The following is a 27,258-nucleotide window of genomic DNA, read 5'->3' on the forward strand; positions in this document are numbered from 1 at the left end:
TCTTTTTGTTCTTATGTCCTTATTCCTAAAACATATCTTTCAATAGTTTTTGTTTTCAGTGAAAATGGAGTATGTTCTTAGATATATATTAACTTGACAATATCTTTAATTTGTTTTTTGTTTGAATGATAGTTTAACTGGCTACAGAATTCAACATTGAATATTTTATCTCTGTACTTTGAAGACTTTATTATTGTCCACGTTCCATTATTGCTATTGAGAATTGAGAATCTGCTCCAATGTTTATTTTTTTATGATTATCTTTCTCTCTCTGGAATCTTTACGACCTTATTTTTGTCTTTGGTGGTCTGTGGTTTCTCAACATTATGTCTAAGTATCTATTTTAATTTAATCCTAGAATAATTTAATCATTTTGCTTCCTGTGTCCAAATCATTGGGAATTACTTCTTATTTTATAAATTTTTATCTTAAATTCAGATTCAGTGGGGTTTATACAGTTTGGAATCAGGAGTGTCTATTGGGGATATTTTGAACTAGAATCTACTAATTGCTCAAGGCCTAGTTCCATGGGAAGATACTTTTTATGCTGTATTTAGGATTTGGGGATTCCCAAACCAAGCAAATCATGTAAATTTGAGACTTAGCCTTAAGGTAGTTGAGGCCTAATTTTATATATGAATTCCCAGAGGTGATTTTGCCAACTAGAGACCAGCTAAGACAAACAAACTGCCCTGTCTTTTCCCTTTGTCAGTAGAATAGTATCTTCTGGTCCATTTAGTAAGAGTTTAGTCTTTCAAGTGTTCCAGTTTTGTGGATGGCAACAGTCAGAGCAGAGGAACAAGAATCTTAGTTCTAACTTTTTGCCTTGAGTTTATCAAAATCCTCCTCTTCTATCCTGCCAGTTTTATGGAGCCAAAAAGGGGTCACAGCTAAAAAATGCACTTAAGTTGTTCTAAGTATTAGGAACTATGATTTATAGTAAAATATGTTAAATGTTTAATATGCAGGTGGCAATTTACAGTGTAATCATTTGTCCTTTGCAGAAACTTATGGATTCCCTGGTGAGTAGGGCCTTTCCTGAGAATCTAGTTGCCAGAAAGAAGATATCTACTAACTTATCCTTCTCACACTATTTACCTGTACTTCCTACATATAACCTAAGATACATTATATTCTCCCAAAGACCAAGTTCACTTTTTTTCTAGCCATTAAATCCCTTTAATAATTTATGCCAAATATCAACTGAAGTATCCTTCCAGCACAAAGATTTATTCTGGTCCTGTTTTAAAAAGTTGGCACTCTACCACTCTGATCTACTATAAATTTGAGAATTCTTATCACAACCAATTATCTTTTTATTCATGATGCAAAGGCTACTCTAAAATATAAAATGAAGTAAAGCTCATCATATTGCCATGGAATTTTTTAAATGTCATATATTGTGAGAAATGTTTAGCACTTTAAAGGATTCACATATACTTCTAATTTTTTTTTAATTTTTATTTTTAGAAAGAGAGAGAGACTGAGCATGTGTGAGCAGGAGAGGGCCAGAAGGAGAGAGAGAGAAAGAGAAAGACAGAGAGAGAGAACCTTAAGCAAGCTCCATGCTCAGTGTAGAGCCTGATGCACGGCTTGATCCCATGACCCTGGGATAATGATCTGAGCCAAAATCAAGAGTAAGATGCTCTACTGACTCAGCCACCCAGGAACCCCTTAAAATATTTTTTAAAATACTAATACTTTGTTAAAAACTTGTGCCATAAATTGACAGGGACTTTGGAATATATGTTAAACAGATATTTCTTCAACCATACTAGCAAGCAACATTAGTCTATGTTATGTATCATTATATAGGCCTGGCTATTAATATGATATTTGATAAAATAGAATCATCTTTTGTATGTATATATCTATGTCTATGTAGATATATAGATATATGCTTTTTTTATATTTCAGGAGTTGCACTTTTTATGTTATGGTGTGTAGCCTGGTCATTCTCAGGCCCCGAAGTTCTCCCTGGTGGAAATTTATTTGGATTATTAATTATTTTTTATAGTGCCATGATTGGGGGTAAATTTTTGGAACTCATTCGAGTACCTTCAGTGCCTCAACTTCCACCTCTTCTTGGTAAGTGTACAGTTAGCTCTTATTTCTTTGTTTTTGCTGTATGCAAATTATGAACATACTCTAGTCAGAATACATATAATATAGAAATATTTCAATGTAATATGATCTTTATAGCTTCTTTTTATATTTACTATATACGTGTGGATATAGTTCATTTATAGAAGTATTTATTCTCTTTGTATACAAGCACACAGATATTTTTTCTGAAATATTTTTGAAACAATTTAAATATACTCAATATATGATTCCTGTTGCTTTATTGTTTAATAGGACATTTTAAAATTAATTTTAAATATATTATAGAAAATGAAACATTTGGAAAAGACTGAACTTTTCTGTAGATAACCTAACTCAAATACAATGATAAGATTCAAATACTGTAGTGACTAGGGCACCAGAAAGTTTTATGGTTTAAGCTGTTTGGGCATCTCCACTATGTGTATTCATGGGTGCGTCATCTGCCTAACCAGTATTATATCCTCTTTCTTCATTACCATTATTATATAACTCTCCATTTGGACAGAGGAAAATTAGTGGAAGAACTTCTATCAGTGGTGTCTCATATCTTCTAAGTATTCAATACACCCAAATATTCCGTACACTGTGAGTAGAGATAATTGCTCCATCCTATTGCTAATACCCTTTCTATGTCCACAACACCCTTTTAGCGCTTGCTAAGTATTCACTGAATCTTTTTTTTTTCTCTCCAAAACTTCTACTCTTACCCTAGCTTAGGCTATTTGTTTTCCAAGTCTTCCATGGACTTTGGCAGAGCCTTTTAATTGTTCTCTCCTCTAGTTTTATGTCTATCTAACTCATCAAAACCATCACATAGAAAATACAAGATGCACTATGTCTCTCCCTCCTAAAACTTTTCCTATGGTACATTACTCTGGAAAAGCAAGCGGTGGGACTGGAGGCTGCAGGGGGGTTAGCTTTATATTATCTGGCCTCTCCTGCCCATTCTCTCACTCAGTCCTTGCCCTTTTTTTGTTTAACAACACTGAATTACCTGTTTTAGCCCTTTGAGATATGTCATTTCTTATCGCCAGCCCTTTACTTATGCTGCCTTCTCTACTTGTATGTAATCTGTCCTTCACCAAAGTAATGATGTAGTGTGTTTAGAGAAGGAAAATTAAACATTTCTCTTTTCTAACTTAGAAAAATGAACTGAATCAGACATGTTTTCTTTTCTTGTTTTTTAAAGGGATGTTACTGGCAGGTTTTACCATCAGGAATGTTCCATTCCTCAGTGATTACATCCATATTAATAACACATGGTCTTCAACTTTAAGAAACACTGCCCTTACCGTTATCCTAATACAAGCTGGGCTTGGACTCGATCCACAGGTAGATTTGCAACTATATCTTGAATAAAGATATTTTAAATATTAGAGGCTGGTAGAAAAGAAAAAGAGGCAAAAAGACTCCAAGTGAAGTCTGTAAGCAAAACTAAGGTAAAGAACAAAGATTTTGCAGAAATATTGGCATCTTATAATTTCTACTTCTGGTCATCATTATTACTGATATGAAGAGAAATCAGTGTGATGTAAGATCTCTATTAGAAATCATCTTTAATTATTTTCATAGAGATAAATGTCCCTTGTACAGCATTTGTTTTGTTTGGGACCTGTGGCTTTTCTATGGATAACTATTTACTTTTCAGTTAATAGTAAACTTGTGGTGCTTGGGTGGCTCAGTTGGTTAAGTGTCTGACTCCTGATTTTGGCTCAGGTCATGATCTCACAGTTCATGAGATTCAGCCCCACATCGGCACAGAGTCCGCTTGGGATTCCCTCTCTGACTCTCCCTCTTTCCTTGCCCCTACCCTGTTCTCTCTCTCTCAAAAATAAATTAATAAACTTTAAAAAATAAACAAAGGGTAAGGTCCACTCCTAAAAGGTTTTTACTTTTGTTATGTTTTTCAAAGAGATTAAGAATTTCAGTAACATTTTTATTTAATGACTTTCTTCCCCCACAGATGTTATGTTCCTGATTATCTGTGCATTATTGTAGAAGCTAATCTTTTAAAAGATCACAATCTAGGAATCATAAATCTATTTGGGTTTTAAAAAGGTGACTCTCCATGAATAAATATAACAGCTACTGAAACAACAAATGTATGAGTTTAGTGAAAATATCTCAAAAGCATAAAGACAGTGACAACTTATTATAAGCTCCAGTAGAAAATTTGAACCAATGAGAAAATTCTAAAGTTCTCCTTTTTAGTGAATTATGTTGTTTTTAAGTGATTTTTCTCTTTTGGTACATTGATATTTTCTATTATAATTATTAAATTAACCAAACAGGTCATTTCTAAAAGTTAACTGATGGAAATAAACCTATAGGTCATACTTTTATTATACTCTTTATAAGAAAAATTAAGGAAGGTAGAAATAGTTATTTAATTACAGAGAAATGGATATTTTGAAATAATTTAGGTACAACAGTATTTTATAAAATGTGAAGTACTTTATATATAACCCAATCTGTGATGACATATAAAATGAGCTGTATTAGCATTTCAAGCCCAGTGAGACAATCTGGAAGATTTAGCTTAATAAAAGCTAATTACTTAAAAAAAAAAAAAACTATCTCAAAATTTACTTAAATAACTTTCTTGTTCACCATTGTAAGTTGTCTAAATGTGACTATTTTTATATTTCAGGCTTTGAAGCATTTGAAGAGAGTTTGTTTAAGATTGGCTCTAGGTCCATGCCTCATAGAGGCATGTTCAACTGCTGTTATTTCCCACTTCCTTATGAATTTTCCCTGGCAATGGGGATTTCTTTTGGGGTAACTTTTTCTCATTTTTCTCTATGAAAATATTCGGTTAAGAATGCTTGGTTTGAAATTATCAAAATATTCAGAATATTATATAGACAAGCTTCTCATTAAACTTCTTTTCACAGTAGGGGTACCTGGATGACTCAGTTTAGCATCCCACTCTTGACTTTCGCTCAGGTCATGATCTTACGGTTTGAGTTCAAGCCCCACGTGGAGCACCTTGCTCACAGCATGGAGTCTGCTTGGGATTCTCTCTCTGCCCTTTCCCACCTCATGTTCTCTCTCTCTCTCTCTCAGAATAAATGAATAAATAAACTTAAAAAAAAGTCATTTGGGGTACCTCAATGGCTCAGTTGGTTAAGGGTCCGACTCTTGATTTTGGTTCAGGTCATGATCTCATGGTTTGTGAATTCGAGCCCCACATCGGGCTCTCTGCTATTAGTACGGAGCCCCCTTGGGATCCTCTGCCACCCTCCCCTCTGCCCCTCCCCTGCTCATGTGCTGTCTCTCTCAAATATAAATAAACATTAAAAAAAATTCTTTTCACACTGGTAGAAAACCTTGGAAATGTGTTGGTCAGAAGCAGAGCCATATCCTAAATCTACCATATCCTTAGCAAACATGCAGTCCCTGAATGTTTAGTGCAAGATAATTCATCAATTTACTCCTTCTCTCCTATATCATTTTCCATTTCTATGTTTTAACCCATCCAGTGGCCTCTTCCTTATAAATTGTATGTATATATTATATACATATATATGAGATTTTACATATAGATATTATAACCAAAACACTCTTTCCCTGTACCCAATGTCCCATCTATTTTTAACCACTATCCATTTTCTCTTCATGTCCAAATTCCTCAAAACAGTAGTCCATAATCACTCTCTCTAGATGCTCAACCCCTTTTCATTTTTCAATATATTTACCTTTTGCCTCCATTTGAATGTAAAGTTCACCCATTATATACTTACTGCCAAATCCAATGGATTTTTTAAAATTTCTTTTTTATTATAAAAGTAATACCCAAATGCATTTTACTTTTGAAAAATTAGAACTTTACAGATAAAACTAAGAAGTCTTTTAACCATGCCTTCAAATCCTAGTGCCCATACCCGTACCCAAAGTAACAATTTTTATGAGTTTTATGTTATTATTCCATAGACCTTTAAAAATAACAGTCCAGACTTCTAAAGAATATATATTATATATATGTAATATATATAATATATATATTTATATGAAAATAGATAAAATAATATTCTGTTTTTCCAAGGATTTATCTACTGTATACATATATAATATATAAATAATATCAAAGAGTGTATCACTATGTTTGCGATTTTCTCTCTTTTACTCAACAGTATTCTTGAGATTTATACACTTAGAAATATGTAGCTCATTTGTTTAATTGTTGTATAGTGTTATATTGTATGATAATACCAGATTTTACTTACAGTGTTCCAACAAATAGCATTTTGTTTGTCTCACTTTGCGTAAATGTGAGTTTTCCTAGAATAGTTACCTAAGTTACGCGCATTTTCAGTTTTGATGGATACTATCAAAGTGCCTTTAACACGTACCAATTTGCCCTATCACCAGCAGGGTATGAAAATGGCTGTTATTTGGGGCGCCTGGGTGGCGCAGTCGGTTAAGCGTCCGACTTCAGCTCAGGTCATGATCTCGCGGTCCGTGAGTTCGAGCCCCGCGTCAGGCTCTGGGCGGATGGCTCGGAGCCTGGAGCCTGCTTCCGATTCTGTGTCTCCCTCTCTCTCTCTGCCCCTCCCCCCTTCATGCTCTGTCTCTCTCTGTCTCAAAAATAAATAAACGTAAAAAAATGGTTGTTATTCTTTCAAATCCTTGCAAATTATAATATCAAGTCTTGATATTATCAAACTTTATGATATCTTCCAATCTGGTGAACAAAAATTGATTATTTCTTTGTTGTTTTAATATGCATGTATGTGATTATTAATGAGCTTCAGTATTTTTATATGAGCCTGTTCAGACCTTTTTCTATTTTTCTGTTGAGTTATTCTTTTCTTTCTTATTGATTATATCAATGCTTTGGTACAAGTATTGCAAATACATGTCCTAACATACCACTAGATATTTAACTTTGCTTATGATGACTTTTTTTTTTAATCTAAAAATGGTATTTTATTATTTCCAACAGATAGAAGAGCAAATACATAAAACCATTCCTTGACCTTGAAAATCAAAAAGAAAAACCAGGGCGTGGGGAGGAAGAATATAGCTGCTTTTGATATAGCAAAGGGCTTTTTTATGTAATCAAATTGATCAATACTTCTGTTTCTGTTTAATGCCTTTCTATGTGTCATTCCAAAGATCCTTTTTACCCATATATCTATGGTCATAAATATATTCTTCTATATATTATTATTATTACTTTTAAGTGCATTTTAAAAAATTCTTTTAAAACAGTAGAGTTTATTATGTGTGGGGATCTAGCTACATTCTTTTTCCACATGAATAGGTTGTTGCCTCAGCACCATTTATGGAAAAGTTCTTTTTTTTCCCCCTTGATTTTAAATGTTGATTTTGTCATGTAACAAACCCCAGAGATTTGTGTTTTTTTATAATTTTTTTAATGTTTATTTTTTTGAGAGAGAGAGGACAAGAGTGTGAGCTGGGGAGGGGCAGAGAGAGAGGGAGACACAGAATCTGAAGCAGGCTCCAGGCTCTGAGCTGACAGCACAGAACTGCAAGATTGTGACCTAAGCCTAAGTGGGACACTTAACCGACTGAGACACCCAGACACCACAGAGATTTGTTTTTATACTTGTGTTCTGTTTTTCTTCCAATCCATTTTGTCTATTTCTATGTCATTATTACATGGTTTTAACTATCTTGCCTTTACTAAAACAGTATCTTCATTTTTACATCGACTTGGTTTTTCATTCTAAGCTCTTATTCTCCCAAATGAATTTTAGAATCAGGTAGTCAAGTTCAATGAAGAATCCTGAGAATATTTTAATTGGCATAGCAACGAATTAATAAATTAATTTGGAGGAGAGATGACACATTTATAATATTGAAGAGTTTTTATCCATAAATATGACATATCTCTCCATTATTTAGGTGTTATATTAAGTTCTATGTTTATAATTTTTGGAGAGATCTGGGTCTATCTTCATAGTTTTGTTCTCAAGTGTTTTATGTTTTTTATTGATGTTATTAATAGATTTTTCATAACATTTTCGAATTAGTTTTTGCAGATGTATAAGAAAACTACTGATTTTTAAAAATACATTTTATTGAGGTATAGTTCACATAGAATAAGCACTCATTTTTAGTGAACATCTCAATGAGTTTTTTTATAATGAGTTTTATAATGTAATTATATAGTATGTACTCTTTTATTTCCGGTTTCATATGGTCAGCAAGTTGTTTTTGAGATGCATCCATATTATTCATTCCATTTTATTGCAGAGTATTATTTCATTGTATGAAATATACCACCAATTTTATTCATTCACTTGTTGATGGATATTTAGATTGTTTCCAATTTAGTTGTTACAAACAAAGCTGCTATGAACTTTTGCATTCAAGTCTTCGTGAAGACATTTGTTTTCATTTGTTAGAGAAATGCCTAAGAGTAGATTTGCTAGATCATATGGTAAGATATTATTTAATTTTATTTTAAAAATGGGGTGCCTAGCTGACTCAGTCAGTAGAGCATGCTACTCTTGATCTCAGGGTTGTGAATTTGAGCCCATTTGAGTGTAAAGATTACTTAAAAATAAGTAAATAAATAAACAGTGCCAAAAATTTTCCAAAGTATTGTAGCATTTTACATTCCCACCAATAATGTATAAAATTCTAGGCCATCCACATCCTCTCCAATACTTCATAGTGTCTCCTTAATTGAACATTTTTTAGTTGTATGTGTAGTGGTACAAAGTTATAGTTTTAGGCAAGGGAAACAGAAGAAAAATAAACAATTGGGACTTCATCAAGATAAAAAAGCTTCTGCACAGCAAAGGAAACAATCAACAAAGCTAAAAGGCAACCTTTGGAATGGCAGAATATATTTGCAAATGACATATCTGATAAAGGGTTTGTATCCAAAATATATAAAGAACATATAAAACTCAACACCCAAAAAACAAATAATCCAGTTAAAAAATGGGCAGAAGACATGAATAGACTTTTTCCAAAAATGGCTAGAAGACTGATGAAAAGATGCTTACTATCACTCATCATCAGAGAAATAGAAATCAAAACAAAAGTGAGTTATCACCTCACACCAATCAGAATGGCTAAAATCAACAACACAAGAAACAATAGGTGTTGGCAAGGATACAAAGAAAAAAGAATCCTTGTGCACTGTTAGTGGGAATGAAAACTGGTACAACTACTGTGGAAAACAGTATGGGGCACACACACACATACACATATACAATGGAATATGAACCATAAAAAAAGAATGAAATCTTGCCATGTGCAATGACATGGATGGAGCTAGAGAGTATTAATGTTAAGTGAAATAAGTCAGAGAAAAACAGATACCATATGATTTCACTCATGTGGAATGTAAAAAACAAAACACGTGAACATGGGGGAAAAAAAGAAACCATAAAACAGACTGTTAACTATCGAGAACAAACTGAGGATTGATGAAGGGGGAGTAGGTATGGGGGTGGGTTAAATGCATGATGGGTTATGGAGGGTGTACTGGTAGTGATAAGCACAGAGCGCTGTATGTAAGTCATGAACTATTAAATTCTACACCTGAAACTAATATTCACTGTATCTTAACCAACTGGAATCTTAATAAAAACTTGAGAAAAACAATAAAGTTGTGGTTTTATAGTTTTTCATCAAATTTAGAATTTTTCAGCCGTTATTTAAGTATTTTGCCCCTCTTTCTTATTCTATAACTACAACTACACATGTGTTAGACTGCTAGATATTATTATGTAGGTCCCTGGTACTCTATTAACTTGTTTTACTCATGTTACTCTCTGTACTTAATTTTGCGTCTTTTTCCTCAGAATACTTCTTTATTAGCATTTTGTTTATAGACCTAAGTATATTGGACTCTGTATAAAAATATGAATTCTTTTATTCTTTAAATAGGCAAACATATGTAATTACATAAGATAACAGCATCTGATTTTATTCCCATTTTATATAAACAGAGCACTATTTGTTTAAGAGAAGCTGGCTTTTAATAGGTTACTACTAGAGTGCTTTATGTCCCTGTTAGGAAGTATATTTTGAGCATATTGCATTTTCTTTTTTGTACCTAATGGCTTTTCAATGATGGTGCCATAGATGATTTGCTTTTTTGTATATATAATTTGGGATTTCAAATGTTGAATCATCAAAAAGCATTAAAAATTACCATTCTAAATCACCCCTCCGCCACCACCACCCCCCAAAAGAGAAAGAGCATTACCCTGGACCTAACTCATGTTTTGCTCCATGTCTATTGTTTCCATATTTGCCCTTTTCTGTTTGTTTTTGTTGTTTTGTTTTGTTTTCATCATGGTAAGTTTATTCTTTAGTCCCCATCACCTATTTCACCCAGCCCCCCTTCCCACCTCCCTCTGATAATCCATCAGTTTGCTCTCTGTTAAGAGTCTGTTTCTTGGTTTGTCTCTCTCTCTCTCTCTCTTCTTTGCTCCTTTTTTGTTTGTTTCTTTCTTTCTTAAATTCCACATATGAGTGAGATCACATGGTATTGTCTTTCACTGGCTGAGTTATTTTGCTTAGCACTGTACTCTCTAGCTCTATCCACGTTGTTCCAAATGGGAAGATTTCATTCTCTTTTTATTGCTGAACAATATTCCATGTGTATATGTACACATACACATATATATGTATATATATCACATATATACATATATGTGTATATGTATATATATCACATCTTTCTCCATTCATCTAATGATGGACATTTGGACTGCTTATACTTCATTTTGGATATATTCCACTGCTGTATCTTCAAGTTCATTGATCTTTTCTTCTGCAGTGTTTAACCTTCTATCAATCCTATCCAGTGAATTTTTTTAATAATTCAGATATTGCATTTCTTTGGTCATAAGCCATCTTACATTTCTTTCCAGCTTTATTGAGATAATGATTCACATATAACATTTTGTAAGTTTAAGGTATACAACGTGTTGATTTGATACACTTATATATTGCAAAATGATTACCAACATAGCATTAGTTAACACCTCCATCTTATCACATACTTGCCTTTTTCTGTGTGTGTGATGAGAACTTTTAAGATCATCTCCCTTAGCAACTTTCAAGTATATAATACAGTATTATTAATTGTAATCACCATGCTGTACATTAGATCCCCAAAACTTACTTATCTTATAATTGCAAGTTTATACTCTTTTGACCAAAATTTCCCCATTTCTCCCATGTACCAGACCCTAGTAACCACCATTTTACTCTATTTGTATGAGTTCAGCTTTTTTAAATTCCACACATAAGTGAGGTCATGCAGTATTTGTCTTTCTCTGTCTGACTTATTTCACTTAGCATAATGTCCTCAAGGTCCATCCATATTGTAAATGGCAGGATTTCTTTCTTTCTCATGACTGAATACTTGTCCATTGCATATATATTGCACACATATATATACCATACACACATACACACACACATATACATACCACATCTTTATTCATGCATCCATTGACAGAAACTTAGGTTGTTTCCATCAGATACTACATTTTTTATTTCCAAAAGTTCCATTTGGTTCTTTATTCTGTCTGCTGCTTTCCCCCCCATTATGTTCATGTTTTCCTTTAGATTCTTAAGGAACATATTTATACGTTCCATATGTAACATATTTATAACAACTGTGACAATATATTAATCTACCAGTTCCCTCGTTGCTGTCATTTGTGGATCTATATGTATTAATTGATTTTTCCCCCTGTTGTAGGTTACATTATCCTACCTATTCATGTGTCTAGTGATCAGATGCTGGGTTTTGTAGGTTTTACATTGTTGAAATCTGGATTTTGTAATTTTTCTTTAGAGTGTTAGACTTTGTCCCAGAAGGCAGCATTAAATTATTTGTGAGTTAGTTGATGCTTTCAAGTCTTGGTTTTAAGATCTTTTAGGGATTATCTAGAGTAGCCTTACTGTAGGGCTTCTAAGATGTGGCCCTTCTGAGTCTACTGAATGCCCTATGTGTTTGATGAGGTATCTCCACTCTAGTTGGTGGGAACCCAAAGGTTTTCCCAGTTTTCTGTGAGCTCTAGAAATTATTCATCTTACTGATGGTCAGTAATCTTTCTTTATGAGTTGTACTTGTCCACATTTGTGGGTTTTACTCTATGCCTGCTCTCAGTAGTATTCAACCAAAGACAGGGAACCCTTCATGCCAATTTCTGGAAATTTCTTTATGTCTTTCCTTCCCTCAGGTACTCTGCTCTGAAAATTTTAGCTGCCTTGGCTTCCCTAAACTTTTTTCTCCTTAACTCAGCAAATTTGTTGGGCTTTGTTTGGTTTCTCTCCACCACAGCCTTGAAATTGTTCCCAAGCAGAAAACCTGGGCAATGGTGAAGTTTAATTCATTTGTTTCCCTTTTCTCATTTGTAACAGTTCTGTACTGTCTGTTGTTCAGTGTCTGAAATTTGTTGTCTGGTTTTCCAGGTGCTTTCAGCAGGAGGGTAATTGCAGAACCTATATTCTTTTACAGCTGTAAGCAGATGTCTTACTTCTGATTTTTAAAGGTTGATTTTATATATGACTATCCTGATGAATGTTCATATCGGTACTTTTAGTTCTTATATAAACTTCCTGTCTTCAAATAATTAAACTTTTGTCGCTTCCTTTACCAGTGTTTATACTGTTATCTCTATTTTACTGTGTCCAATTGAGTATCCCATCAATGTGAATATTAGTAATGGAAAAAAATAGATGTTTCTATTTTTAAAATAATTTTAATGAGAATTCTAATGCTTTGTCATTAATATGATGTTTACTGTAGGGTGTTAGTAGATGCGGTTTATTAGGTTAAGGAAAGTTTCCTGAATCTTGTTTGTCAAGAGGTTGCCTCTTAATAAAAAAAAAAAAAAATACTATCATTTTTTTTTCCCTTCAATCTGACGTTATGAATTATACTGGCAGAGTTTCTTAATGCAGAACCATCCATACATTTACAGACTTGGTCAGCATTTTTATTCTTTTAATAAACTGATGTATTCAGTTTGCTCCTATTTAGGATCATAAATGAAACTAAACTGTGGCTTATTTTCTTATGCTATCTTTGCCTTATTTTTATTTTTTCTACCTCAACCCCTACCTATCTTTGCCTTATTTATGATCATGTTATTATTTTGCTATGACTGCCTCAAATCCCTTCATGTTGATACCTAGCATTTTAATGCAAGTTAAATAATCAATATAAATTTTCTTTTCTTTCATCGTAGTTTTTTTTCCTTTTAAAATAAAGATAAGTGTAGAAGTTACTAAGATATGTGAATATCCTTAATTTGTATTTCTGTTGCAACAACTTCTGGATTCATTTTTCCTCCCATTTGAGTACTTTCACCAAAATGATTGTGAACGTGGGTCTTTGTGTGACAAATCTTTTGAAGCTTTGTATGCTTGTGAATATTTTCACAGTATTATAAAACCTTCATATTTGAATGACTATTGGACTGATTTTAAAATGTCCAAAATGGGGGCATCTGGACTGGCTGGCCGGTTTAGTTAGCAGAGCATGCGACTCTTGATCTTGGTGTCATGAGTTCAGGCCCCATGTTTGGCATAGAGATTACTTTAAAAAAAAATCTTAAATAAATAAATGAATGAATAAATAAATAAATATTCAAAATTATTTTCCTTGAACTTTTAAAAATTGTTCTGCTTTTTCCTTGTATCTAACCTTGCTATTGAAAAGTCTGGTGTCAAACTAATTCTTATTCTTTTGTTGATAACCTTTCTCGCTGGATGTTTTTAGAATTTCCTGTTTTAATTTTCTTAAATATTACTATAAATTATTTAGACATGGGTTATTCTGTTTCCTGTGTGACCTTTTATTTAGATTTAAGGTCATTTGTCTTTAATTAAGGGAAATTTACTTTCATTATTTTTTTGAGTATGCCATCTTTTCTAATTTCATATATTTATATTTATCATTTATATAATGGCACATCTACTGCTATTCTTTTTTTCAAGATTTTATTTTTAAGTAATCTCTACACTCAGCATATCCTTCTCACTCATTGTAATCCTTATCTATCTTGAATTCTACTTTGTCAGATATTAATATTTCTCTTCCTGCTTTGTTGTGGGTACCCTATTTGGAATGAATTTCTCCATCCTTGAATTGTTAAACTTTTTATTGAAGTCTAACTCAGATACAGAAAGTGTAAAGTACATGAATGTACAGTTCCTTGAATACTTAAAAAGTGAATATTCATGTAACCATCACCCAAGTAAAGAAGTATAGCACTGCCAATACCCCAGAAGTGTCCTCATGCTCTCTCCTAATCACTTCTCTCCATCCTCTCCACAAATAACCACTATACTAATTTCTTACACTATAATTTAATTTGCATGTAGTTGTACTTTATGTAAATGAAACCATATAGTATATATTCTTTTGTGTCTGCTCTTTAACTCAACATTATATTTGAGATTCATCCATGTTATTGTGTGTGAACATAGTTTACTTTCTTTTTTGTATAGTATATCATTGTATGAATATACTAGTTTATTTGTGCATTCTATTATCAGTGGGAATTTGCATAGTTCCTAGTTGGGGTTGTTATTACTAATGCTCTTACATTCTTGTAAATAACTCTTGGTACACAGTTTTCTAAAGGTACTTAACTATGAGTTGAATTGTTGGTTCATGGGGTAACTATATGTTTAAAACTTTGGATTATGTCAAAATATTTTTTGAGAATTCCTAATTTACATTTCTACCAGTAGTATGTAAGAGTTCCTCTTATTCCAAACCCTGCCAACATTTGGAATCATCAGTCTTTTTTATTTGAACCATTCATATGGGTATGTTGTGATATCTCATTGGGATTTTTATTTCTATTACCCTGATTTCTAATAAGGCTGAAGAGTACCTGTTATTTCCCATATTTCTAATGGGTTTTTGGTGGTTGTTTTTTTCTGATTTATTGGTAAGAGTTCAACATATTCTGATACTAGTCCTGTGTTAAATATGTTACAAATATGTTTTTTCATTCATCAACTACCCATTCTCTCTTTTAATGGTAGAAATTCTTCATTTTAATGTAGCCCAATCTGTCATTCTTTTTCTTCATTCTTAATACTTTTTGTTTAAGAAGTCATTCCATATTCAAAGTCATAAAGATATTCTGTATATTATTTTCTAGTAATTTTACTATTTTACCTTTTACATTTAAATCCATAATCTACCTTAAATTGATTTTTATGTCTAGTACGATATAGGGTCAGGTTTCTTCTTTCTCCCCGCTTCTCTACAGTCAACTTAGGAATATCCAAATGACCCAGCACAATGGATTTAAAAAGCCACTTCTTCCAGTCACATTGCTCTATAGTGTAACCTGTGTCATAAATAATGTGTCCAGATAAGTATGGCTCTGTTTCTGGACTCTCTATTCTTAACCAATGGTCTATCTTCTGTGTTAATTACTATGGTTTTATAATAAGTCTTTGTATCTTGTACAACAAAACTCTCACTTTTATGATCTCCAAATCACTTTTATGATTCATAACACTTCGTATTTCCATACAAATTTAGAACCAGTTTGTCAATTTTTACCAAAAAATTCTGATTGAAATTGTATTGTTCTATCAATTAGGAGATGACTGATACCTTTATAATATTGAGTTATTCAATTCATGCTCATGGTCTTCCCCTCCATTTATTTAGGTATTCTCTAATTTTTCTTTTTAATTCTTTGATGTTTATTTATTTTTTTAATATGAAATTTATTGTCAAATTGGTTTCCATACAATACCCAGTGCTCATCCCAACAGGTGCCCTCCTCAATGCCTATCACCCACTTTCCCCTCCCTCACACCCCCCATCGACCCTCAGTTTATTCTCAGTTTTTAAGAGTCTCATGGTTTGCCTCCCTCCCTCTCTAATTTTTCTTTTTCCCCTTCCCCTCCCGCATGGTCTTCTGTTAAGTTTCTCAGGAGCGTGAGCAGGGGAGGGGCAGAGAGAGAGAGGGAGACACAGAATTCGAAGCAGGCTCCACACCCTGAGCTGTCAGCACAGAGCACAGCCAGGGGCTCAAACTCACGAACTGAGAGATCATGACCTGAGCTGAAGTCAGATGCCCAACCAACTGAGTCACTGAGGCACCCTTAATTTCCCTTAATCAAGGTGTTTTTATTTCCTACATAGAGTTCCTGTATATATTTAATTAGATTTATTCCTAGGCATTTGATGGTTTTTGATACAATTATAAATAGTACTTTTACATTTTTAATAATATTTGTTACTGGTATTTAGAAATATTATTTATTTTCCATATTGCTTTTGTCTCTAGCAACCTTGCTGTGCTCATCAGTTCAAATTTATCTATAGGTTGCCTTGGTTTTTCTACATGTACAGCTGTGTCATCTGTGAATAATGACAGTTGTACTTCTTTCTTTCCAATAAGTAAACCATTTATTTTTCTTTCTTTATGGTACTTATTAGGCTCTTCAATATAATGGTGATTAGAAGTGGTGATAGTAGACATCTTTGTCTTGATTCTGTATTTGTCATTAAGTTTTTTGTAGCTACCCTTAATTAGATTAATGAAGTTTCCCTACATTCTTAGTTTGCTAAGTTTTTATTGTAATTGGGTGTCAAATTTTATCAAATAATTGTTTTGCTTCTATTGAAATACTATGAATTGTTAATTCTATTCTAGTGAATTATGTTGATTAACTTTCTAATGTGAACCAAATTTTCATTTATGAAATTGATTCAATTTATTCATCATACTTATAATTTTCAACTTTTTTGTACCATTTGTCTTAGGTATATTTCTTACTAACAACTCAGAAATAAATTTTAATTTTTTTTAAAAATGTTTTTCTTTATTTTTGAGAGAGAGACAGAGCACAAGTGGGGGAGGGGCAGAGAGAGAGAGGGAGACAGAATCAGAAGCAGGCTCCAGGCTGAGCTGTCAGCACAGAGCCCCATGCAGGGCCCAAACTTGTGAACTGTGAGATCGTGACCTGAGCTGAAGTTGGACACCTGACTGACTGAGCCACCCAGGCACCCCAGAACTAAATTTTTAAAACTCAGTCAGAAAAGCTATGTCTTAACAGGTCCATCCAACCGATTCCTTGTAGGTCAATTTTGACTTAACCTTGCTTTTATTTCACCTTTTAAAATATTACACATTCCTGTAAATTTTATTCTTTTTTCACTTTTCCTGCTTTTTGTTGGATTACCAGCATTTTCTTTGTTACACTTTCATTTATTCCTTTAATATTTAGAAATTACAAACTCATTCTCCTAGTGATTACCTATAATTTTGTAAAAAGCATACTTAAAATTATAGCATGTTTTCAGTTTTCTCCACTCCCTCATATATTTCCCCACCAGTTGATATAATCTAGAATTTTCGTCTAAGATTATTTATAAGTTTTCTTTACAATGAGTACTTCTATAGATTTAACAATGATTTTCACTGCTCATCATTATGTCTTGTGATTATAATTATAATAATATAATAATAATTAATATAATAATTATAATAGCAAACATTTATATAGTGCTTGCCATGTGTCAGGCACTTTGTGTAGTATTTTATAATTAATAATTTAATCTTCACATAGTCCTGTGAAATAGGTATTATTATTATTCCCATTTTTTTGTTTTGCATACAAACTGAGACAAAGAGATGTACATGGTTTTCCTAACATCAGATGACTAAATAGATAGATCCAGAACTTTTACTATGTCTAGAGAATTTATTTTTTTAGCAACTTTTCTAAATGTTTATTTTTATTTATTTTGAGAGAGAGAGAGAACATAAGCAGGGGAAGGGCAGAGAAAGAGAGAGAGAGAGAGAGAGAGAGAGAGAGAGAGAGAGAGAGAGAATCCCAAGCAGGCTCCACGCAATCAGGCCAGAGCCTGATGCAAGGCTAGATCCTATGAACCATGAGATCATGACCTGAGCCAAAATCAAGAGTTGGACATTCAACCAACTGAGCCACCTCAGGTGTACCCTCCTTTTTTATTAAGAGTCTTTTTTTTGAGCCTTTATTCTTAATGTCTACACTATGCTGCCTATACTCTCTTATTTTTTTTAAACCCCTTTATTTTGTACTAAATATTTTTCCTGATGAGTTGATCTTCTAGTTCTTTTCAAATTGATCAGTGGATGATAAACTGAATCCTGGAAAGTCTGAAAATAAATTCTGTGTGACTCAGTATTGAATTTTAGATTCAAAATTATTTTCCCTCAGTACTTTAAAGAGACCAGTGTTATCTCTTTGTATTAGTTTTGCCCATGAGGAATATTTTATAAAGCTAATTATTAATTTCTTTCCTAGGTAATCTAACCCAATCATTTTTTTTTTCCCTTTGGAGGCTTGGTTTCCTGAATTTTTCCAATTAAAATCTTCTTGCTATACAAAGTACATTCCTTGGACAGCAACATTAGTATCACCTAAAAGCTTGTTAGAAATGTAGACTCCTGGGCCTTATCCCAGGCCTTTTGAAATTAATCTGCATTTTAATGAGATTCTTATGTTATTTTTTTCATATTAAAGTTCTAAAAGAACAGTCTCAGATAAGTTTTTTTTCCTTAGTGAAATTTTTCAAATATGTACAAGAGTAGAGAGAATAATAACAAAATAACAAACGTCCAAATATCCTTAATTTAAACTTAATAGCCCCTAAGGAATCCTAAAGTAAATTACATGCATAATGGTATTTCACCCCTATATCCTACAGAATGCATTTCTAAAAGTTAACAGCATTTTTCTAGCTAAATTAACAACAATCCCTTAATGTAATCAGATGAGTCTTAACATGTTCTACTCAATATTTGGTGTGATGTTTCAATCAGAAGAATATGTATCTATTTTTTTCCAGGTCTTGATTATATCTTTTATCTTTCCTCAGTTCTCTTGTATTATGTCCTTTTGTAATTCCCTCCTCCATACCTATTAAGCCTTCTTTATACTTTTTATATGCTTACCTTTTTGCAGTACACACTGGAAAATTTTTCTCTGCACAGTTCTCTAGCTTATTAAGTCACTCTTTAGCTATGTTTATACCTATTTTTTTTAATTTGGAGAATTTATTGTTAATTTCTAGGAACTATCATCAAAACTTTATGGATAGATGCAATATACTTTCATGATTCAGAGGATATTTATAGTTATTCTGACATCATGTTTTGGTTGCTTTCTTCCTAGTATATCTCTTTTCTCAGGTATAAATTTTTTTCCACTTAATGAACATGGTTCCTCAATTCAAAGTGATAGATTCCCCAAATATTTTGTAATACTTTAATGGGGGCTCATTTTTGTGTTTTACACTTCCTATTAGCTTGTTATTGCTTTATCTATTGGCTTTTGCCATCTTGCAGGGAATAGCCCAATAATGTTACCAAGCAAGGTGTCTAGAAGCTCAGGCTGAGATTAAGATTCTTACGCAGTAATGTACTGAGGGAGGTCTCAGTTGAAACTTCTGAGTGAAGAAAGCCAGAGAGACTATGGGGTAAATCAGTGGTTCCCGAACTTTGCTGTACATTAAAATCACCTTGGGAGCTTTTGAAAATCCCAACAATCAGAAGAGTAATGTCAGCAAGATAGCAGAATACGAAGCCCCAGGCTCTTCTTCTCCCACATTACTGACTTAAAAACATAAGAACCAAATTACCTTTGTGAGAAATCCAGAAACCACTTGAGAGGTTGCAGCATCCTGTCCAAGTGCAAGGTCAAGAAGAGACACATTGGAGTAGTTAAGACATTTCATTGTATTTACCCACCGTACCTCATCCCCTCCCTGCACAGCAGAGGAAATCAAGAGAAAACTCCCAACCCCTGGCTTATCCATCAGGAAGGAAAGAAAGAAACTGGGACATGTGTCTACATTCTGGCATTTTGAGTCAAGGGACAGGTTTCTGTCTCACCTAACTCAGAGTGCTGACAGAAAAAGGGTGGCACACTTTGGATACTGAGGCACATTGAAAACAAAGGTGAGTCCTGTGGGTTGCTCTAGCTCCTGAGATATTGCAGTACTGCAGACAGACCTTAGGGGTGTTCTGGAGCAGAAAAAGGCAAAACTTTTCAGCTGGAGATAATGTACCCAACCCTGAGAAGCTGCATCCCAGAAATGTTTGAGAGACCCCTAGAATCTCTAGCCGAGCTGATTTGTGAAGAACTTTCTCTAGTGAAAACAGTTCATAAAGACAGGAAGAAGTGACTGTTTTTTCAAGTACCCAAATGATGGCTCCAACAAAGGAATGAAATGAAACTCCAGAAATCAACCCTAAACAAATGGAAATGTATGAATTACCCAACAAATAATTCAAAATAACCATCATAAAGATGCTTAATGAGTTCAAAGAGAACACAGAAAATCTAAAATAAATCAGGTAAATGATGCATAAACAAAATGAGAATACCAACAAAGATGAAGAATCTGTAAAAAGCAAACAAAAGTAAAAATTCTGGAGCTGTAGAATACATAACTAAATTGAAAATTTTACTAGAGAGGATCAAAATCACACTGTATCAAGCAGAAGAAAGAGCCTGTGAACTAAAAGATTGGTCACTTGAAATTACAAGTCAGAGAAGCAAAAAGCAAAAGAGAAGTGAAGAGATCCTAAGAGATTTAAGGGATACTATTAAATGGACTAATCTACACATTATGAGAGCTCCAGGAGAAGAGAGAGAGAGATGTTCAGAAAACCTACTTAAAGAAATAATTGCCAAAACTTCCAAATTTGAGTAAGGAAATAGATATACAAATTCAAGAAGCTCAAAGAATTTCCACTAGAATAAGACTAAAGAAACCCACACTGAGACACATACTCAAGCTGTCAAAAAATACATAAAGAGGGGAAAAAAGACAGAGAATCTTAAAGTGTCAAGAGAAAAGCAAGATCACCCATAAAATAGGATTTCTCAGCAGAAACCTTTTATACCAGAAGAGAATGAGATGATATATTCAAAATGCTGAAAGAAAAAACCTGCCAATCAAGAATACTATATTCAGCAAACCACATGTAAAACTTTTATGACATTAAATTTGGCAATTATTTCTTGAATATGACACAAAAAGCACAGGCAACAAATATGAAAATAGATGAGACTGCATGAAACTTAAGAATTTCAACACAGAAAAGGAAACAAAATGGAAAGAGTACACGGAATGGGAGAAAATAATTGCAAACTATATCTGAAAAGGTCAATGTTCAGAATATATAAACAACTCCTACAACTCAACAATAATAATTTAAAAAATGGACTTAATAGTGGGCAATGGACTTGAATAGAAATTTCTCTAAAGAAAATATACAAATAGCTAACAAGCATATGAAAGTACTCAATATCTGTAGTCATTAGAGAAATGCAAATCAAAACCACAATGGGATATAAGCTCACACCTATTAGGATGATCATTATCAAAAAACAAAAACAAAATAGGGGCACCTGTCTGGCTCAGTCAGAAGAGCATGCAACCCTTATCTTGGTGATGTAAGTTCAAACCCCATAATGGGTGTAGAGATTACTTAAAATCTTAAAAAAAAAATAAATAAATAACAGAAAATAACACAAAATAAAGATTGGCACAGATGTGGAAAAATGAGAACCATTGTGCTCTGTTGTTGGAAATATAAAACAAGCAGTTGCTATGGAAAACAGGTTGGAAGTTCCTTAAAAAAAAACAAAAATAGAATTACCATCTAATCCAGTAATCCCACTTTTGGGTATATATACAAAAGAATTGAAAGCAAGATCTTAAAGAGATATTTCCACATCCATGTTTATTGGAACATTATTCACAAAGTCAAGAAGTGGAAGCAGCCCACACTGACAGATGAATGGATGAAGAAAATGTGGTATATACCTAAAATGGAATATTATTTACCTGTAAAATATAGATAGAAATCCTGTCACATTCTACATCATAAATGAACCTTGAGGACATTATGCTGAGATAGATAAGCCAGGACAAATGCTGTATGATTCCACTGATCTATTTAGAGTAGTCAAAATCCTGGTAACAGATAGTAGTATGATGGTTGCTGGGGGCTTGGGTGGGGGAGAAAGGAAGGGGAGTTATTTAATGGATATAAAGTTTTAGTTTTGTAAGACAAAAAAGTTCTGGAGATCCGTTATACAACAATGTGAATATAGTCAACAGTACTGAACTGTGCCTTAAAAATAGTTTAGAGGGTAAATTTTATGTGTTTCTTGCCACAATTAAAAACATTTTTTTAATCCTAGTACTCAGGTCAAAGACTGATCTTAGATCAGTATGTCTTAGAATGGGATCCAGGCAGGGGCACCTGGGTGGCTCAGTCAGTTAATTGCCACTTCTTGATTTTGCCTCAGGTCATGATCACACAGTTCATGGGATCAAGCCCCACGTGAATCATTTCATCAGGCTTGTGCAGACAGCACGAATTCTCTTTCTCCTCTCTCTGCCCCCCCAGCCGGCTCACCTGTGCAACCTCTCTCAAAATAAACAAAGAAAAAAAAATGAGAGCCAGGCATCAGTGTTTTTAAAAGTACCCAAGTACATAGTAGGCAACTTCTAAGATTATTCCCAGTGATCCCTGCTATCTAATATTTTACACCTTTGTGTAATACCCTCTTCTTGAATATGGGCTGGACTTACCTGACTTGCTTCTAATGGACAAAATACAATGGAAATGATAGGATGTCAATTCTAAAATTAGGTCATGCGAAGACCATGGCTTCTACTTTGCATGTTATCTCTTCCATTCTCTTTAATTGCTTATCGTGGGGGAAAGCAGCTGCCATACTGTGAGTAGCCTGTTAAGAAGCTCCCATAACAAAAGATTGAAAGCCTGCCAACAGCCATGTGAGTAAAATTGAAAGCAGATCTTCTACACATTTCATGAGGACCTTGATGCAGAGGCATCCAGCTAAGCCACACCCAGATTCCTGACCCACAGAAGTGTGATAATAAGTGTTTGTTGTTTTAAGCAATGAAATTTGGGGATAATTTGTTAAGCAGCTACAGATAAATAATATACCAGGTGATTCAAATGTGCGGGAAAGTTCAGAAACAACTGAACTGGGCAAATAAGCTTTCAGAGAATTCTAGGCTCTCTCATTCGGAAAGACTGTACAGTCAGAGGCAAAGGCACTAAACTGTCAGACCCTCACATCAGTCAGTAATTGACGGGAGCTGTCTGGAAGAAGGAGTGGGAGGTAAACCTCCTTAGCACCCCCAAGTAATCTCTTCTAAGCAGGGGAAGGCTGCTAGAAAGCTGCAGGTGTTGGGGGTTAGCAGCCAACAGCAGCAGCTGGGGGATGTTGGTAAACGGTTTCTGCTGGGGCACCAAGAACATCTCTACACAAGGTATATATTTCAGTCCTTATAAAGTTAATGTGGCAGAGATGAGGTAAAGTACTAAATAGGATATACCAACAAAGATGTTCTGAGCAGGAGTTTCCCCATTCCTCATGCATGTTATCATCCACACTCATTGTTCCTTCTTTGGGGCAGGCATCTCTGTTCTTTATTGACTTGCTCAAGAGTTAGAAGTAGGATGGAGAGTACATTTGTCTGGCCATTGTTACAGTGGCATTCCAAATAATCACCTGTTGGATTTCTTCAGAGATCCCTCCTGCTCCTAGCATCTGCCGTTTCTGGGCTTGGAGCATTTTTAGAGGTATACCATATCGGGGTGCCTGGGTGGCTCAGTCAGTTAAGCATCCAACTTCGGCTCAGGTCATGATCTCACAGTTTGTGAGTTTGAGCCCTGTGTCGGACTCTGTGCTGACAGCTCAGAGCCTGGAGCCTGCTTCAGATTCTGTGTCTCCCTCTCTCTCTGCCCCTCCCCTGCTCCTGCTCTGTCTCTCTCTCTGTCTCAAAAATAAGTAAGCATTAAAAAAAATTTTTCAAGTATACCATATCTTTTGTAGCAATGTTTACTCACACACACTTGGCTTATAATTTCTTTCTTCAATCTTAAACTGTCTTTTATCTTACTGGGCTATACGTATTTCCTTGTCCATTGAGGATTCTCCTCCTTTTTTTTTTTTTTTCTTTCTAGTTAGGTTATGAGTTTTCCTATTATTTTTACATCTTCATCTCAAAGGATTTAGGGATGAAGGTAGAGACAATTTGTGCCCAAACCAACATCGTGAATGAAATCTCTATAAACTTTTAGGCAGCACTAAAAAATGTGTGAAAAATTTTACCACTATTAAATGACGTTGACCCAAAAGCAGAATTTTTACTTTTGAAGTTATTGTAAATCTGTAAAGGCTAATATATTTGTTGTGAAATTTAATATAAAACACTTTTGTTAAAATGATGTTTTAAAATTGGTTTTCAAAGTCTTTCTATTAGTTTTGTAGTAGGCGCCGTCTCTCCTGCTGTTGTTGTCCCTTCCATGCTACTTTTGCAAGAAAATGGATATGGTATTAAGAAAGGCATTCCAACCTTACTAATAGCTGCTAGCAGTTTGGATGACATCATAGCAATCACTGGATTCAGTGCGTGCTTGAGCATAGCCTTCTCCTCAGGTAAACAAAATACAACTGCCACATCATTCACAGCCTTTTCTGGTTCTTTTAAACAAGACTTCTGGCTTTCCTCCTTATTAAAATTTATTTATTTTTACATGTATCGTCTTTTCGTTCTTCATAGAAAGTTCACTCTAGAGCAGGGAAGAAACTTCAATGGATTGAGAAACCACTATTTAACACAAACACTATTTAATAACCATAGATTTAAATTAATCTGACAACCCATATTATCATTTTTCCGTTCATGTTGCTTTGCAAATTTTATCAGTTTTCAATAGAAATTTTTAAGCAGCAATATTATTAGTACTGCTAATATATTTAATATATATTTCTCAAATGTACCTTTTGGGCCATCATTATAAATAGCTGGTTGCTCTATTACTAAGACATCTTAAATATATAGAGTATGGACAACTGTGTGCCTTTTTGGTAGTGGTAGGACAAGATCTGCAGCACTTCTGAATCCCAAGGTAATATTTGATCTTGAATGTCACTCTGCGCAAATTGTGAAAGTAAATGTTTCCACGTTTAGTAATGCTTTAGTTATTCGCAATGTTTGAAATTCAGTCTTCTGTTTTATTGAAGCACCAAAATATTTGAGTTGAAAAGTAATATGTACAGTTTATCTTAAGATCAAGACCTAAATAAATAAGAAAGGAAAAAAAAGGAAAAGATAAACTCTGCAGCATATCCTCAGGAATAATAACTCTTTTTAAAAAATTAATTTATTTAGGGGCGCCTGGGTGGCGCAGTCGGTTAAGCGTCCGACTTCAGCCAGGTCACGATCTCGCGGCCCGTGAGTTCGAGCCCCGCGTCAGGCTCTGGGCTGATGGCTCGGAGCCTGGAGCCTGTTTCCGATTCTGTGTCTCCCTCTCTCTCTGCCCCTCCCCCGTTCATGCTCTGTCTCTCTCTGTCCCAAAAATAAATAAAAAAAAAACGTTGAAAAAAAAAATTAAAAAAAAAAATTAATTTATTTAAATTCAAGTTAGTTAACATACAGTGTAGTATTGGTTTCAGGAGGAGAACCCAGTGATTCCTTACTTACATATGACACCCAGTGCTCATCCCAACTAGTGCCCTCCTTAATGCCCATCACCCATTTAGTCCATCCCCCCCACCCACTTTCCCTCCAGCAACCCTGTTTGTTCTCTGTATTTAAGAGTCTCGAATGGTTTGCCTCTGTCTCTGCTTTTCTCTCATTTTTCCTTCCTTTCCCCTATGTTCATCTGTTGTGTTTCTTAAATTCTACCTGAGTGAAATCATATATTTGTCTTTCTCTGACTGACTTACAATAACTCTTTTGATATATATCCACCCAGACTTCTCTTTCTCCCTTTCTCTATCTCTTTCTCTCTCTGTCTTCCATCCCAATATTCTTATAAAATTATAAGAATTGGTCATACTTTCTTGTAACCGGAGTTGTTTTGCACTTTGCTGTATATCACTAACAAGTTTCTTTTCAGTAAATATATTTCCATGACCTTTTAAATGGTTGTGTAGTTTTCTTTTGGCTGTATCATACTTACTAAACCTGTTGAAAATTGAAGTTGACTCCAATATTTACTGTTAAAATAATGCATGGTTGAATGTCTTATAGCTAAATAGTTGTACCTAATCTTAACATTTTCATAATCTCAAAAGTGGAATTGTTGAGATAAAAGTATATATAGTTATAAGCTTTCTGACATATATTACCACAATGTCATGTCCTAGCAGGGTAAAAAACCTTGCTACTTTCTCTTCACCTTCTTCAAAACTAGGTATTACTAGTTTTTTATACCTTTGTTAATTTGATAGGTGAAAAGCGAGGCTTCTTTAAATGAAGTGGTTTGAATACTAGTGATATTTTAAAATATTCAAGTTTATTGGCCATTGGCATCTTGGAATGTTTTATACATTGCTTTTCTTGAAATCCTTTGCTTTCGTCTTACAGGTGTGTTCATCTTTCGTTCTTTTTGATTTGTCAAGATTCTGCATAAAATTAGGAATGATAACCTATACTCTATAGTTATCGACATTTGTAATTTTACTTTAACCTTTATCTTTTTTTTGTTTGCAATTCAGAATTTTAAAATTTTTATTGTCAAATCTGGAAATCTTTACCTTCATGACAAGTATCAGTAATTCTTTCAAAAAATATTTTTTGTGCTCCTCTTCCATTGTGCCAATAGCTGTGCCAAATACTGAGGATAAACACTGAACGACAATATTAGCTTTTGTTGAGTAATTGCTTTGGTACTTGCTCCAAGTTCCATAGATATTTTCACTCATTTAATAGTCACAATGGTACTATGTTCATTTTACAGAATAGGAAACCAAGGAACAGAGGTTAAGTAACTTGGTCAAAGTCACAGACCCAAAACTGGAAACCCAGTTTTCACTGAGATGCAACCCCATACCCACACTTTTAAGTACTATTCTATACTATTTGACACAGCAGAGAAGTCCATGTGGCTCATGTTCTCAAGGAGTTTGTGTTAAACAAAAAATTACAAAATGTGATAAATAGTAGATAGTATGCGGTGCTACACAGCATGCTACAGGAGATCACACTGAATTTGAGGAGGACAGAAAAAGTGAAAAACCAAGCAGTTACATGCTTAGAAAATCTTCTCTTGACTCATGACTGTATAAACTGTCACTTAAAATGTTAAGGACTTTCAGGATTTTATTTTTACGTTA

The 27,258-nt window shown here is 34.0% G+C and overlaps 1 protein-coding gene across 10 annotated transcripts in view; it reads left to right on the forward strand.

The window, feature by feature from the left end:
* Positions 1-27,258, forward strand: part of SLC9B1 (solute carrier family 9 member B1) — a 73,064-nt gene that overhangs the window by 35,146 nt on the left and 10,660 nt on the right. For 9 of the 10 annotated variants that reach the window (XM_042935803.1, XM_042935804.1, XM_042935802.1 and 6 more), the window contains 4 exons: positions 1,918-2,088; positions 3,296-3,438; positions 4,757-4,884; positions 24,386-24,573. In XM_042935803.1, the coding sequence (XP_042791737.1) occupies positions 1,918-2,088; positions 3,296-3,438; positions 4,757-4,884; positions 24,386-24,573 (630 nt within the window). The remainder of the gene's footprint in view (positions 1-1,917; positions 2,089-3,295; positions 3,439-4,756; positions 4,885-24,385; positions 24,574-27,258) is intronic. The other variant, XM_042935796.1, reaches the window with a different exon arrangement.

Source organism: Panthera leo, chromosome B1 (assembly GCF_018350215.1).
Source record: "Panthera leo isolate Ple1 chromosome B1, P.leo_Ple1_pat1.1, whole genome shotgun sequence".
In the NCBI taxonomy this organism is placed as follows: Eukaryota; Metazoa; Chordata; class Mammalia; order Carnivora; family Felidae; genus Panthera; species Panthera leo.